Genomic DNA, 17,397 nt, shown 5'->3' on the forward strand with positions numbered 1-17,397 from the left:
AGAGTGAATCACCAGGGCACTGCCCGAGAAGTCCCAAGTTCCTCCTCGCACTTCCTGCACTGGCACGAAAACGTCACGGGGGGTTCTTCTCTCTCTCATAATTAAGAGTTTTGTGGGCTTTTTTTAAAAGTCAATTTTCATGTTAGTAGGAAGATAAGGACTTGGGAATTGATGATCATTGAATGTTCTGGCAAATGCAGAAGGGTCACAGAGCTGAGCTTCCTCATTTTTCGAAGTTCAAATACCACATACATAAGACTAACGCGAGTTTGGACCTTAGAGAATAAGGCTTCTGGAGGTTTAGGATTCATCTTAGGATCCTGAGGCATCCCAGGGTGAAAACGGGCTGTTGTGGAGTTACATGAGTGGAGAGGGCACAGAGGCAGGCCCAGTGACGTGCTTAGAGGCAAACTCTCCTCAAGCACTCAGGATAACATATTTGTCTCTGTTTTCACAACACATGGCCTTCTGGTTCCAACTCTCCTGGCCCCTTCCAGTTTTTCTGGAATGCAGGTCTGTATGGTTTTTCCAAAACCATGGGAATTGATCTGTTGTAAACACTACACACACACACACACACACACACACGTATCTGTTATAAACTACATACACACACACGTATCTGTTATAAACTACATACACACACACACGTATCTGTTATAAACTACATACACACACACGTATCTGTTATAAACTATATACACACACACACATCTGTTATAAACTACATACACACACAAATAGGAATCAAATTATGGATCAATCAACAGTCCTCATTATTTGCAGATTCATATTTGTGAATTCACCTACTCAATGAAATTTATTTGCACCCCAAAATCAATCCTCTTGGTAATTCTGCAGTCCTTCAGGGACAGAACCGTGTACATTTCGAGTTGCTCCACACTCAGGTTTCTGGCTGAGGTTGGACCAGGCGATGCTCTGCCTTCTTGTTTCAGCTCACAGAAGGTAAACAAGCGTTTTGTTGGTGATTTCCCTGCTTATAACAGCCCCCAACTGTCGTGCTGAAGAGCTGTCTAGTGTTCTAAGTGCAAGAAGGCTGTGGTGTGCCTTATGGAGAAAATAACTGTTAGAGAAGCTTCGCTCAGGCATGAATGACAGTGCTGTTGGTCATGAGTGCAATGTTAATGAATCAACAACATGTATCAAATAAGGTGTCTTTAAACAGAAACACACATGAAACAAGGTTATGTGGTGATCAGTCCGTGACGGTGTGACTGGAGGCTTGCAGGAACCTCACCCTGTAATCCACTAGGACTAATGGCTCAGGATTTGCTAATTCAGCATTCCTGGTGACTTTACAGAACACAGCTACCGTGCATAACCAGAGTCAACTGCACGTATGTGCATGACCCCGCCCCCCAACATGATACAAACCAATAACATGATTTAAAACAGACCTTGTACCCTTCTAGGGCTCCTTCTCACCTGGATTGTCCAAACAGCCCCTGCACCTTATATTCCTGAATACTTACAGGAATTCCAAGGGAAAAACAAGCAAACAAACCAGAAACGCTCTGTCTCTTATTGTCTCAAGTTATAGCCCGTAGGGAGGGGACATTTCCTATTTCCAATCTTTATAGACCCAAGCTTAGTGACCCTGGAGAAGTCCCCCCATCTCCTGCAGTGCCCACTCTTCCAAGTCCCCAGTCAGCTCTGCAACATCAAGGTCAATACTCAGAAACATGTCCACAATGCATGGGAACGTCCACAGACACATGCCACTTCTCTGGAAAATTCCAGCTACTCCTAGGATCCCATCTGAATGTAAGCCTGGGTTGTGATGAATAATTTTGACATAATTTAAAGTATTGTATGTAATGTACCAGATTTTTGGCTTTAATCAACTTTGGCAGTAGACAGAATGAATCTTTATTTCCAAGAGACAGCAATGAGTCAAGGTCATTACTAAGCAGTAGGAAATTAAAAAGGCTTGATCAGATGCTTCTGCTCAGTGGAGTTTCCATGTTACCTTCCCCAGCCAAAATCTGCCAGCTGTCTCCAGCATATTAGAAAAATTGTGGTGTTCAAAGAAACACTTATTCTCTAATTCTGTCCACTGGGGAAAAAACTTCTATACACAAGGATCAATCCAGTAGTGAGTCTTCTCTAGAATCCAGACTGAGGTCACTAAATACAATGTTCCTCTAAAAACAATCAGGAATCCTTAGAGAAACATCTGATTATAGTTTAAGACAAGAATTATGCAAGCTAAGCATGGAAGCAATAGATGCCTGGGCTGTATCAAAACACCTGGGGCCACCTCATCGAAGTGTGACAATCTAAGCACCATTACAACCAGTTACTGCAGGCAGGGGACCGTGGCTCACACCTGTAATCCCAGCACTTTGGGAGGCCTAAGCAGAGGGATCACTTGAGGTCAGGAGTTCAGGAAGAGCCTGGCCACACGGTGAAATGCCCTCTCTACTAAAAAATACAAATGTTATCAGGGCATGGTGGCACATGCCTGTCATCCCAGCTACTTGGGAGGCCAAGGCAGGAGAATCGTTTGAACCTGGGAGGCCAAGGTTGCCGTGGGCCAAAATTGTGCCACTGCACTCCAGCCTGGGCGACAGAGCAAGACTCAAAAACAAACAAACAAACAATAACTGCAATAGACTGAAACTGAAACACCTCAAATACCTCCATAATATAAGTCCTTGGAAGAATGCTGGATGATTAAGATATTGTTTTGCAAAGTGATAAGGTTAAAAGCATTTATTCTATCTTTTCTATATGTACTGCACTGCAGGATAAATGCTTGTAACTTTATCAATAAATAGTTGATGAGGGAAGTTTATCTTCATAAAGTATGCCAGCTAATAAATGAAAAAGAAATGAGAGAATCAGAACATCACCTTTCTGCAGACCCTAATGGAAACAAATCTAAACCATGACCATCAGCAGCTGCTAATGTTAGAAAGAGGAAGGCTCAGCTATTACATGGTTCCAGTATTCTATGTGTGAACTATATTATATATGAAGTTTGCCACAAACAAAACAAAAAACAAAGCAGAATCTGACCGGCCTTCTAGGTCTAAGAACCAATTTATAAGACATTGATCTAACAACCAATTTATAAGAAGGGGTCAGGCCTGTAATCCCAGCACTTTGGGAGGCCGAGGTGGATGCATCACTTGAGGTCAGGAGTTTGAGACCAGCCTGGCCAACACAGCAAAACCTCATCTCTACTAAAAATACAAAAATTAGCCAGGCATGGTGGCACATGCCTGTAATCCCAGCTACTGGGGAGGCTGAGGCGGGAGAATAGCTTAAATCCAGGAGGGGATGGTTGCAGTGAGCCGAGATTGTGCCACTGCACTCCAGCCTGGGTGACAAAGAAAGACTCCATCTCAAAAAAAAAAAAAAAAAAAAGAAAAGAAGAGAAATATAAGGGACAGAAGAATACATTAAATGATACCAAGGGAATGCAACCAACAAAATCTGGTCTGTGGAATCTCCACAGAACTAACGTCATGGCTTCTTCAACAAATGAGCTCAATGGAAAAAGGAAAGAAGAGAGAGAAAGGAACCTGTGTCTCTTAAGAGAATTAAGAGACATGTTTTGCTCCTGATTCCTTCAAATAAACTATACTTTAAAAAACATTCCAGGCAAAAAACTTAAGGCAGTCTGGTAAGGAGATGAAACTGTGTTAATAAAATATTTATAGTTTAGGAAAAAGGTCAAGAGTAGACCTGGTTTTGAGTCCTGCTTCACATGTGTTAACCTTGGAGAAGTTATTCAACCTCTCTGAATCTGTTTCTCAATCTTTAAAGGGGATAGGCCGGGCGCGGTGGCTCACGCCTGTAATCCCAGCACTTTGGGAGGCCGAGGCGGGCTCATCATGAGGTCAGGATATTGAGACCATCCTGGCTAACACAGTGAAACCCGTCTCTACTAAAAGCACAAAAAATTAGCCGGGCATGGTGGGGAGCGCCTATAGTCCCAGCTACTCAGGAGGCTGAGGCAGGAGAATGGCGTGAACCTGGGAGGTGGAGCTTGCAGTGAGCTGAGATTGCGCCACTGCACTCCAGCCTGGGCAACAGAGCAAGACTCTGTCTCAAATAAATAAATAAATAAATAAAATAAAATAAAATAAAAGGGATAAGTATGGCTAACTACAGGGTTTGGAGGAGGATTAAACCACACAAAATAGGTGGGAACATTATGGAAACATTATGTCAAGTCTATGATGTGTCCCATGATTAAATGGCAACATAAATATATTCCAGAACAAATGTTCTAAATGAAGAATTTTAACACAGGCCTTGGGGATTTAAAATGCATCTTTCTTGGGATCTGTAGTCACAACTTCCTTCCATGTTCCTGAAATGAAACATGATCGGTTGCCTCTAAAAATGTTTCTACAGAAAAAGAGGTCTGAGGTTTCTACACTTCACACTGACACGACAGGCTCACCTGTATCACAAACTTTATGTAGCAAGCATTTATCTTCTTCATTCCAGGTATCCAAGTATTCATCCGGGCCACAGGGCAGACATACACTGTCAGAGGTAGTAGTGCATTTAGAAGACATGTACTTTCCTTTAAAAAATAAAGGGGAAAAATACAACCATCAAAAACCCAAACCATAACAGCAACACAAAGCAAAACAGCAACAAAAATCGCACCCATCTATGGGACCAGTAACCATTGGTGCCCATGATCCCAGGACACCCCCCAAAGACGACATGACACAGGAGAAGAGGCCACAGTGCACAGTGACTGCAGCACCCTGGGCTCCTTGGGCCACTCAGCTGGCTGAAATAACCCCACCTGGGTCTGCTGAGCCTGTGGTCACAGCAGTTTCTTAATTCTTCTTAAGTAAAAAGTCAACCACCCTCTGCACCCAGAAAGTCTGCTAAGGAACAGAATGATGGGCCAGGCACGGTGGCTCACACCTGTAATCCCAGCACTTCGGGAGGCGGATCACCTGAGGCCAGAAATTTGAGACTAGCCTGGCCAACATGGTGAAATCTCGTCTCTACTGAAAATACAAAAATCAGCTGGGCGTGGTGGCAGGTGACTGTAGTCCCAGCTACTTGGGAGGCTGAGGCAGGAGAATTGCTGCTGCCTCAACCTCTGGGAGACGGAGGCTGCAGTGAGCTGAAATCACGCCACTGCACTCCAGCCTGGGCAACAGAGCAAGACACCGTCTCAAAAAGAAAAAGGGGGGGGAAAAAAAAAAAAGGAATAGAATGATGATTTTAAACTGGGCCGCAGAACTTGAAAGATTCCCCGGAGCCCACTCAGGGAATAAGGGGGGTAGGCAAGAGAAACTGCATCACCCATCCCCTCTCCCCTCTGCCTTCCATCTGGATAGGCAACTTCTTATTAACTTCTTTTTGTTAACTTCTTCTACACTTACTACCGGCTCATGGTTAGCTTCGTTTGACCAAGTGTCACGCTGCGCCCCACCCACCTACCCAACACACACTTGACAATCACTGGATCTTGGTTCTGCACATCCAAGAAATAACTGTAGCTGAAATATCCAAAATATCTTGTTATAAGGTAACCCACCTTCCCCTCCCCGCATGACGAGAGCGCGGGCCCCGTGGACTGTGGCTTTCACTGGGGCTGCAGACACTCAGCCACACCTGCTGGCAGAGCGACCTGGGGTAGGTGGTAGCCAGTCCACCTTCTGCTCCTCAACAGGTGTACGGAAAAAGGTACGACAAGGGTTTAGGCAATTTTTAGCAGCCACAATTCCAGTATGGTTATTCCAAAATAAAATTTCCGTGAAAACAATTTTAAATAAGAGCTGCATTTCACATTTTGAGAGTTTGACTCATAAAGTGCTAAAATATTAGTTTTAAAAAACTTCTTGCCATCTCAAGAAATAGGGTTTTAGAAAATTGTGTTTCAGCCCAAATTAAGCAACAGCTTTTAAAGTTGTTTGTTTTTTTTTCAAAAGGGATTTTAAAATCCCTTCCAATCTCTATTGAGAGAAAGATTTTTGTCTTCAGAGTGACAGACATTACCACCTGCCACTACCATAATGCGTCTATCCAATTTCTTGTTTCATCTGGCAGCCAGAAAAAATAACAACGAAAGCCTCACCCACTTTTGAGGGGCAATGCAAGGTGGCTCAGAAGCAGCTGTACCTGGTTCACATTTGTTACAGCACCGTCCCAGATGCTCATAATGCCGCTCACTGGTACAGGGAGGAGCGATCTGCAGAGCCACCTGAAAAGAACACCGAAGTCAGGCAGAGAGTCCACACAGCCCTTTCTGGATAAAACTAGGTAAAACAAACAGTGAATCACCAAATTACTTTTTTTGTTGTTGTTGAGATGGAGTTTTGCTCTTGTTGCCCAGGCTGGAGTGCAATGGCGTGATCTCAGTTCACCACAACCTCTACCTCCCGGATTCAAGCCATTCTCCTACTTTTGCCTCCTAAGTAGCTGAGAGTTGAGATTACAGGTTTTTTGTTTGTTTGTTTTTTTGTTTTGTTTTGTTTTTTGTTTTAGACAGAGTCTTGCTCTATTGCCCAGGCTGGAGTGCAATGGCACAACCTCACCGCACTGCAACCTCTGCTTCCCAGGTTCAGGCAATTCTCCTGCCTCAGCCTCCCAAGTAGCTGGGACTATAGCCATGCACCAGCTAATCTTTGTATTTTTAGTAGGGATGGGGTTTCACCATGTCGGCCCCTTGAACTCCTGACCTCAGGTGATACACCTACCTCAGCCTCCCAAAGTGCTGGGATTACACTACCTTTTAACATGTTAAACACTCAGAGAATTTTAAAAAGCCGAGAAAGTAAGGTGTTGTAGGGGCTTCCTGGGCTCCGCCCTCACTCCCTGTTGCCTGAAGGACCTGCGGGAGCTGTTTAAGCTTCCTCAGCCTCTGGTTCCCTTCTGGTTCAAAAGGGTATGATTCTAAGACAAATACCAATTTCTGAATCCGCCCATCTGAGTAAAACAAAAGAAAACAAAGCAGCCCAGGCGCCTGTAATCACCCAGATTCTTATCAGTTTGCCACAGAAAAGCTCTTTTCCTGATCAGCATTCTTGGTGTGAGCAAAAAACAAACACTCCTGTTGAGAAGCAGTCATGTCAGAAACCGAAGAGTTGGGCTTAGCTGAACAGACATCTACGTATGCACGCCACACTTGAAATTCATGCAAGTTCCCTGCTTCATCCTCGAATACAGGGTCACAGACCTTCCCCTCAAGGGTCTTAGAATGGAATGAAACACATACCAGATGGGCCCTACCTCAGCAGTGGTGGGAAGGAAGCAGAAGCGGCCAGGAAGGCTTCCTAAGGGAGGTGGTAAGTAATCAGTCTTCCAAGATAAATAGAAATCAGCCAGACCAGGAAACAGAAACTGGCCGGTGGAGGTAGCGGGAGGAAGTAGGAAGACTTTGGACAATATGAACAGTTCGAACAGGGGCAATGAGGCCTGAAACAGCTCTTGGGTGGCAATAGGAGACCTTCAGTCCAGCTGGAGCCCAGTGTCACAAAGGCAGTCAGGGGAGGGCTTCATCTGCATATTAAAGTGCTCGGATGGAGGGCACAGAGATAACATGGCTTGGAAGAAGCCATGCGTCCTCAAAATAGCTCCATTACAGAAGGCAGCTTTATGAAGAAAGCACCAAACCCAGGAAAGCCCAGTGAGTGTGAGGCACACAGCTATCATGGACCTTTCTGACCTCACCCTGGCCAGCAAAGGGCTTATGAGGAGTCTGAGGTCGACGAGAAGGTCCCAGTGTGTTATTGGGGTGATGTATGCCAGGAAGGCTGTACTTAGACTTGCTTCCTGGGCCCTGCTGACACTCCCTGTGGACACCGGATAACACAGTTGGATGCTCCAGAGTCTTAGGGAAGCTGCATTGAGCCCAGCGGACCGAGGAAGAATTGCTTAAAAGAAACCACCATACCTCTCCCTTCTGAGGTGTTTTTTGAGGTGTTTTTCTCTGTTTTAGATGCCACCCTTCTCCGTCTCCCTCTGTGTGCAATGTACGTGCAAAGAAAGAGGCAAAGTGGTAAAACTGATGCGGCCACGCAAACTGGGTCAAAAAGGAGGATTCATCCGAGCCTAAGGATTCGTGAACATTGTTGCAATGCTGATGACAAGGGCAAACAGGATAAATACGAAGTTGGACTATATTTCAGATGACAAAGGGTATTAATTGCTTCTGATCCCTTAAGGGGGCAGCCACAGACTCAGTAAAATGAGCACATACTTTGTGTTATAGACACAGAAAGGTACATACTTTGTGTTATAGACACAGAAAGGTACTTTTTAGGGGAATTTGGTAAATGGGATATCCCTGAAGTAGCTGCTTAGGGGCACTGTCAAGATGTCACAGGCTGTGTCCCGGGCTCCAAGCCCTGGAGCCTGTTGAGTATACCTGACCTGAACATGTAGACAATTCACTCCATGTTTAGGAGTATGGCTGTGATTCATTCAACCCACCGATCCTCCAACCCAGGAGCTTTGCACCTCTTCAAAGAAACAAGGAAGTCACTGCTTCCACAAATGACCAGCTGTCCTAACTTTTAATTGATTTTCAAAGATATAAAATCCATTTCTCTCTCCTAAGCTTCTACCTCACTATGACTTTTCACCTGAATGTGACTCTTCCCCCCCTCACCAAAAAAAATTGAGATATAATTCACGGACCATAAAATTAAACCTTTTAAAGTATACTTACTGTTCAGTGGTTTTTAGCACTTTGGCAAGGTTGGACAACCATCACAGCTATCTAATTTCTGAAGATTTTCATCACCTCAAAACTGACATGTCTACTTGACAGAGCTATAGGATTACAGATCTTTGAAGCAGCAGCAGAAATTTTGCTGCTGGGAAAATTGCTATGGTCAGGCAGAAAGATATGCTTTTAATTTCATTTAGGGTCCAGCTTAAGCAGAAACCTACTTTGTTCTCTAGTTACATGATATACTTCGAAGTATACCTTCAAACCTTCAATATGGCAATAGACATACACCTTAAAAGGCAGCATAAGTACACATATTTAAGGGAATGTGGTTTGCAGGTAAAGAAATCTGGAAAACTAGATTGTTGGTTCATGCCGAAGACAAAGCATGCCTTTATTGTCCCTTTTTCTCTTCCTTTCTGGCTCTCTGCTTCCAACGTTCTTTCCCTCCACTTGCGGACCCTTTTCCTCCCCATACAGCCTGTAAAGCGTGCCCTGTGCTGGTCTCATTCTAATCTCATGCCCCAGTTCCAGCAACAAACCGCCTGGTGAGCGCTGTGCACTGCAGCCCCGTGCTTATAACTCTTAGGAAATCCAGTGCTTCTTTCACTCCAGCCTGTCTTGCTCTGCCAGGCACCTGAGGACTGACTGACTTGTCCCTCGATGCTGCAGGCCAGACTCCTGACACCCAGACTCTATCTTGAGTCCCACATGCTTGGGCTCAGTTTCCCATTAGACTGCCCTGGATCTGTTTCCTTATAGCAGTCTCCCTCTTCCTGGATGGCCTGTCAGGTTCATCCTCTGGGTGTCATTTGTGTGTGTGTGTGAATGAACAGGTGTCCCTGCCCCTCCCAGTCTGACCTCTCATTTTGCCTACAGTATTCTGGTTCTGATGTCTACCATTTCACCACTAACTGCCCTGCCAGCCAGCAGCTGGCAAGAGCCTGAAGATGGCTCCAGATCCTCTTGGCGGTGGCCCCTCTGGGCTTCTGCCTTTCCCTTCCATCTGCCCAGAACTTCAGCCAGACTCTACCCTCCAAGACCAAGCTCCCCACGGTTGCAAAGTGGTAGCTATTATTATTGGTAGCAGCCCTAGTAAAGCAATCATTTGATAAAAACATGTTCCTGCTTACGTGTTCTTAAGGAATCTCATAGGGAATGGGGGAATTTGGGCATAAGGCCCCAGATCTTCAGTTAATAGAGTGATTTTGTCAGCCACTTACAGTTGCCTCTTTTTCCCCAAGATGCAGCAAGGAAAAGCCTTTGATGACTGAGTTGAGATGTACAGGCTTTTATTTACTGAGATTTTTCTAGTTCACCTTTAAGACTGATAGAGTCAAAGCTTCGGAATCGCAGTTGTCTTCATGAAGCAAATAAAGCATAAATACTTCAAAATTTTTATTTATTGCATAGGGAATATAGTCCCATGATACAAAATTTAAAACGAGCAACAGCTTGTTTAGGAAATTCTGTCCCACTCTCTCCCAGTCACTCTTCTCCATAGGTAACCCATGTTACCAGCCATTTTTTTGGGTGCATCCTTCTGGAGGTGAAAGGAGAATGAACTTGTGATCTAATCCAGGGCCTATTCTACATCACAGCAGCCTTGGGGGCTGGCTGGGATCAGGTTGCTCTCGTGTTTTGCAGAATATAATTTGACTTCTTAGAAGTCTTGTTTAGAAAAGCAGCCATGTATTGATAGAGTATAGTTCTTAATCAATAAGCTACAAATATTCTCTTTGGTCCACAGAATCTGTATCAACTAACCTATATTCTGACAGAACTCACCAGAATTAATAAGGAACATTAGAGTTTGTTTATAGCAAATATTCTCTGCACATACAGATTCTCCCTACAAATTCCTTGCTAAGTCTAAAAGAAGGAGTTAAAACAGCAAGATGATTTGACTTCTCTTGCTTCGCTCTCTTGTGTCTTTTTGTGTCTTCTACGCATTTGTTTCAGGACATACAGGCTGGTGTTTATCTTAACGGCTGATGGACTCTTCTAGAATAACCATGTCCACAGTCTGTGCAAGGCTTTGGGAGGGCGGAGGGAGATAATAAATTTGAAATTAAAAAATCCCTTTATAAAGCAATGTGGATTTATTTCCCAATGCAAAGCCATGTTGAGTCTAATTCTGAAAAACCATAAGCTGAAGAAACATAACATTTCTGCCAGTGGAGCCACAGAGACGAGCGGATCTGTATTTAGAATCCTGCAGGGAAGGTTGACTTAAATATTTATTTTCCATGCTGTTAACCCAATTGTCGTGCAAGTCATTATGGATACTAAAATTACTTCTTGCTCCACTGAAAATTCATGCTGACATCGAACAATGCAGAAAGAGGCTTGGCCCCTCTTGTCAAATCGAGATGAAAAGAACGTAACCTAGAAGAACAAATGAGGGATTTTCCATAGATTTTGTTTTATAAAATATCATCCATGACTATATTTCAGAATTTGGCTATAATTTCAGTAAGGATGGTATCACATTTCTGAACGTTACAGTAGAGTCGAAAGATGTGGTTTTTCTTAAGAGAGAAACGATTAAATGTAAAAATAACACTTAACAGCCCTGCTGCCCCGGAAAAAAATATCCTTAAAGAAAGTCACTATTGAAACTGATCCTACCCAGAATAGAATAGAATACAAATAAATTACTAGCGACCTGTGTGCCCAAAACACTAAAAGAGCTTCTTTAAATAAGACAGTCTTACCCTAAGGAATTATTTATCTTTGAAGAACTTTGTTTTAGAAGTAAATAAACAACAAACATACAAAAGGTAATATTAATACATCAGAGTAACCTACAAACAGATGCTGTTGGTTCTTGTCTGTTTCTTTGAATGTCTTTTTTTCTCAGCCAGCTGGGCTAACGGGCGAGCGAGAAGGTCTCAGTTTTTCTCCTGGTCACAAGTGTTTCCATTAATGAGTCAAAATATAGACCCTTTGAATTCAGATGTTCTGGGCGATCCTTTCTGGTCTGCCCCTTCTTTAGCTGCTTTCTCCAGCTAACTTTATCTCTATTTTATCCAGCTCTCTATTCTGGACATGGCACAGTCCTGTGCCTGTGAATGTAAGGAAAACGTCCCATCATGGAGATTCTCAGCAAAACATTCATAACCAGGAGTGGAAATGATGCAGGAATCATTTCCCAGAGACCAGATGGGGCGGATTCCTATTCAAAGAGTTAAATGACAAAGAAAAGAAAGTCTGATATGACAGAATCTAGGAATTTTTTTTTTTTTTTTGAGACAATCTTGCTCTGTCACCCAGGCTAGAGAGCAGTGGCATGATCATAGCTCACTGCAGCCTTGACCTCCCAGGCTCAAGAGATTCTACCGCCTCAGCCGCCCGAGTAGCTGGGACCACAGGTGCCCACCACCACGCTGGGCTAATTTTTGTATTTTTTGGTAGACACGGGGTTTCATCATGTTGCCCATGCTGGTCTTGAACCCCTTAGCTCAAGAGATTTGCCCACCTCAACCTCTCAAAGTGCTGGGATTACAGGCGTGAGACAGCACACCCAATCTGAATATGGGAATTTATGCAAAGCAGAGGTAAGGGCCGGGAGAACTCAGGTTGGAGGAGGAGACAAGGTACCTCGAGCACTGGTGACAAGAGTAAGAAGTAGCCTGGCCAGGCAGCCCCCAAGAACTGAGTGGGCTTCAGGGCAGGAGTTTTCTACCCAAGGCAGCCCTCGAAACTGGGCTTCCAGTTTGACCCGGAGAGAAGAATGCCTGATATTTCTTTAGTAAAACTGACTACGTTTCTAAAAAAAAAAAAAGCCATTCTCAGCCTGAGTCTCCTCACCTGTACAATAGCGCTAGTAACTGTGCCCATCCTGCAACACTGAGAGGCAGATGCGAGAATTTCTAAACATGATGTGGCACTGGCAAGTGGCCATATTGCACAAACACAAAGCTTCTGCCGGCCGGGCGCGGTGGCTCAAGCCTGTAATCCCAGCACTTTGGGAGGCCGAGACGGGCGGATCATGAGGTCAGGAGATCGAGACCATCCTGGCTAACACGGTGAAACCCCGTCTCTACTAAAAATACAAGAAAATTAGCCGGGCGAGGTGGCGGGCGCCTGTAGTCCCAGCTACTCGGGAGGCTGAGGCAGGAGAATGGCATGAACCCGGGGGAGCCGAGCTTGCAGTGAGCCGAGATCACGCCACTGCACTCCAGCCTGGGGCACAGAGCAAGACTCCGCGTCAAAAAAAAAAAAAAAAAAAAAAGCTTCTGCCTCCTCAATTCAAAGCTGAAGACTTTTATAGTAGGCTGCTGGGAGAAGGGAGATGTAATCGCATCACAGCCCAGTGCAGTGGTCTGCATCCAGCAGAGGAAGGGTATTCATGGGCGCAGCTGAATGGAATTAGTGAAAGTATACATAACTTGCATCCAGTCATTCCCCGAGGGGAGAGAAGGAAAAGGGTGTCACTAGAAAGGGGGGAAATGATGGAAAAGATAAACTGGGTACCCAGAGACAAATTCTCAAGGCCTGACAATCTTCCCGCAGAAACCATCCTTGTGCACTTTTCACCTAATTATGACAAACCAAAGCTGCACAGCAGAGTATTTTAGCAGGACAACTAGGAAAAAATGCATGCTTTAAAAAAGCATGTTTGATTTCACAAAAAGAAGTCCTTTATCATGGGATTGGAAACTTGAGGCATCAATGCGAAATTGGCGTTGAGTGGTCCGAGTCATTTCAGTGCCTTGCTGTCTGGGGGTTCAGTCAGCTTTTCGAGCCACACTTGGGTGAAGGCAGACACAGTTTACTCAGTCTGTCTGCTGATAAAGCTTCTGCCAGATTATATCTGTGATTTCTGTTAACTAGGACATAAATGAATTATGATTGAATGCCCTTCTAGACATTCTCATTTTAAATAAGCTCGGCAGATAGAATTTCAATCTTACAGATTCACAGAGAAAATACCAGGCATGTTTCTTTTGTACAAACCGGAACTTCACATTTCAAGCTTCAGAACAACATTGCATAGGCACCTACCAAGATGGTATGTTATAAAGAGACCACGAGGATAAAGGGGCAGTATTTTAGGATCCCCTGCTCACCCTGCTGGATCACCTGGCACAGCCCATGGGTGTGTTCACCCTACCTGGGAAACCTGTCAATCACGGAACACATTAAAAACTTGGAGGTCCTAAGTTACATCAGTCAGGTACATGGCCTAAGTCATAACAGAGGTAGATACAGAGAATCACAGGGTTTAACAGAAAATGCCCTGAGTGTTTAAAATATAATTCATGTCTAAGAAATATATTTTACACGTAGCTCTTGAAATAAAAATTCTGCTGCCAAAAGTTAGGCTCATATATTTTATGATTTGTACAATATGAAAATATGTGTCTAGTTCATTGGAGAAGATCACGAAGAAATTATGACTGTCACAAACAATATTATCATTGATTTTAAAAAAAAAGTTTGGCACAGTGGCTCACGGCTGTAATCCCAGCATTTTGGGAGGCAGAAGTGGGAGGACTGCTTGAGCTCAGGAGTTTGAGACCCTGTCTCTATAAAACTTTAAAAATTATCCAGGTGTGGTGGCGTGTGCCCGTGGTCCCAGCTATTCAGGAGGCTGAGGCAGGAGGATTGCTTGAGCTTAGGAGGTTGAGGCTGCAGTGAGCAGTGATTGCAACACTGCACTCCAGCCTGGGTGACAGAGCGAGACCCTGTTTCAAAAAACCCAAAACGATTGATAAAGGATTTGGGAGTTTTTTCTGAGACAGATTCTCATTCTGTCACCTAGGTTAGAGTGCAGTGGTGTGATCACCGCTCACTGTAGCCTTGACCTCCTGGGTTCAAGCAATCTTCCCATACTCAAGTGATCCTCCTGGGCTCATGCCATCTTCCCATACCAGCCCCCTGAGTAGCTGGGACTACAGGGCCTAGGGATTTGGGACATTCTAAAGTGCATTTTATGAATGTATATCTAGTGATAAAAAGTATTCAAAACTCCAACTTAAAGGGACTAATCACAGCTGGTCAGCTCCTACTGGTCTCACTGAAAATTACAAATACGAATCAGTCCTCTCCCCACACACATACTGTTCCCCACAAAAGGGGCTGAGTTCATATAATCACCGGGTAAGAGCGAGGCCAGTCATTCCTTTGCCTGGGTCATTCACCTTTATCTCAAAAAACAATTATTCTCCACAAGATATAGTTTGATGTAGTCAGAGTTTAACAGGAGGAAGTATCATTCTCTTTACGAAGTTCTGCTGTCATCACACCGCCAAAGGCATCTTTGCTGAGCTCTCTCCCATACCTGCATGAGGTCCTGGCTTGCCGCAGGACTGAAGGCAGGACCCGTCTCTGCCCTCTCACTGCTTTTAGTAAAGGGGGACACAGCCACATATAGAGAGGAAGGAAAACTGACCAGTCAGAGCCCCACACAGCAGTGCCAGAACTGAAGCACTGGAAAGATCCTCCCTGATTGTGGACGAGGAAGGAGAAACGCAACCCTGGACTCCGACTGGTGTCCACGTGTTCCTTGGCTTTGGATGGGCAGGGAAACAGGAGGAGATAGGGAAGGACTTCCAAGAGGAAGTGTACAAGCTGGGGAGGGTGAGGTTATGGGGCAGAGACAGAAGGATTTGAGAGGAGGGAGAGGACAGAGCAAATGGGAGACTCGGGCAGGTGCAGGCGGAGAGCCTGGGGGACTGGGCAGGTATGTTCTGACAGTAGAAGGAAAAGGTGGGGGCTGCTTCAGGGCTTCCAGGAAAGGGCAGCTAGTCAGTGAGTTGCAGAAGGAAGGGAGGGTCTTTTTTTAGCAGCACCATGAAACATATTGTAAAGACTGTTGGGATGAGAAAGCGCAAGAAGGTGCAAACTCGTTTTAGACAAGAACAGAGCCTGGGCTAGGATCTCATGGAGGAGACAGAGATGGAGACGAAAAGCGCAGGCAGGAGCAGACAGCAAAGTGGCAACTCTGGATGGCAAAATCTGCAGGAGGCCAGGAATGCAGCTCATTTCGGGAGGCAAGAAAGGGCTGTCTCCCACTGCCAAACGCTGAATTTGGCTCTTTTTATGCCTGTCCTTTGAATGCCTTTTTAAAAAACTTTGGGGCAATTTAACATTTTTTATTGTGGAAAATAGATATAAAATTTGCCATTGTAATCATTTTAAAGTATGATTCAGTGGCATTAAGTAGCAACAATTGCCACTATCTATTTCCAGAACATTCTCATCACCCCAAATAGAATCTCTGTAACCGTTAACTAGTAACTCTCCATTCCCCCTCCCTCAAGCCCCTGGAAATCACCTTTCTACTGTCTGTCTCTGGGTCCGACCACTCTCTTTACCTCATATAATTGGAACCACACAGTATTTTTCTCTTTGTGTCTGGTTAATTTCGCTTAGCATAATGTCTCCAAGGTTCACCCATATTGTATTATGTACCAGGACGCCATTCCTTTTTATGGCTGGATAATATTTCACCACATGTATAGACCACATCTTGTCTATCCATTCATCCATTGATGGACACTTAGATTGTTTCTACCTTTTGGCCACAGCGAATTATCCTGCAGTGAACACTGGCACACAGGTATCTGAGTCCCTGTTTTCAGTTCTTTTTGGTCTATACCTGGGAATCCTATGGTAATTCTACGTTTAGCTTTTCGAGGCACCCACCTCTCAACTGTTTCCTGCAGGGGCGGCAGCATTGTACATTCCCACCAGCACTGCACGAGGGTTCCAGCTTCTCCACGTCTTCAACAACACATGTTATTTTCTGGTTTTGTTTGGTTTTTGGTTTTTAAAATAATAGCCATCCTGGTGTGTGTGAAGCAGTATCTCTTTGTGGTTCTAGTTTGCATTTTCCTATTGACGAACGATGTGGAGCATCTTTTCTTGTGCTTCTTGGCCACCTGTGTATCTTCCCTGGAGAAATGTCTATTCAAGTCCTTTGCCCGTTTTTATAGGGTAATTTAATTTTGCCTAGTTCTGTTCACAGAATTTGATTTAGCTGCTGACAACACTGACTGAGTTCACAACCTAAAAGTCGACCAATTAGATATACATTCATTTATTCCTCAATTAAGTGAACACATACTATGCGCCAGGGACAATTTCAGATCCTCTGGATACAGGGGATAGATACTCAACCGAGAGAGTCCTGGCTTACAGTCCAGGGGAGAACAACAACTATAAGTAAACAGATAAGGAAATCTGGTTGCAACAACTGTCATGAAAAAAATGAAACAATCTATGTAAGGTGATGGTATGATTATAGGAAGCCTCTTTGAGAAGATGACATTTGAGTGGAGTCCTGCTTAAAGCCAGGGGACAAGCCAAATTTACAGCACATGCCAGGAGGAGGATTACAGGTAGACATATTTGCCAAGGCCCTTGGAAGGAGTGTGCATGGCTTGATGGAGAAACAGCAAGATAGCCCACGTGACTAAGCGCAGTGCAAGGTGGGTAGGGTATAAGGTCACATAACTGATTACTAATTTATACACATTGTGAGTTTATATATAGCCATACTGGCAGGATTGTGTGGTATTGATCATATTGGACATTGCCATTACTCCATAAAGGTTTAAATACTAGGCACTTCATGCTATTTTCATTAGCAGGCAGGAATTACCACCTTTGCCACTAGATTTTTAAAACATATGTTATTAATTGTGATAAAATACACATAACATAAAAATCTGCCATCTTAACCATTTTGTCACAAGTTCTTTTTT

At 44.2% G+C, this 17,397-nt stretch overlaps 1 protein-coding gene across 1 annotated transcript in view; it reads right to left on the reverse strand.

Moving 5' to 3' along the window:
• The window catches only part of TNFRSF11A (TNF receptor superfamily member 11a), a 64,049-nt gene that overhangs the window by 34,021 nt on the left and 12,631 nt on the right, over positions 1-17,397 (reverse strand). Inside the window, exons 2-3 of the mRNA XM_015439660.4 lie at positions 6,127-6,208; positions 4,439-4,564 (exon numbers count right to left, since the gene is read on the reverse strand). Of these exons, the coding sequence (XP_015295146.3) occupies positions 4,439-4,564; positions 6,127-6,208 (208 nt within the window). The remainder of the gene's footprint in view (positions 1-4,438; positions 4,565-6,126; positions 6,209-17,397) is intronic.

The sequence above is a fragment of the Macaca fascicularis genome, chromosome 18, assembly GCF_037993035.2.
Source record: "Macaca fascicularis isolate 582-1 chromosome 18, T2T-MFA8v1.1".
Lineage (NCBI taxonomy): Eukaryota > Metazoa > Chordata > Mammalia > Primates > Cercopithecidae > Macaca > Macaca fascicularis.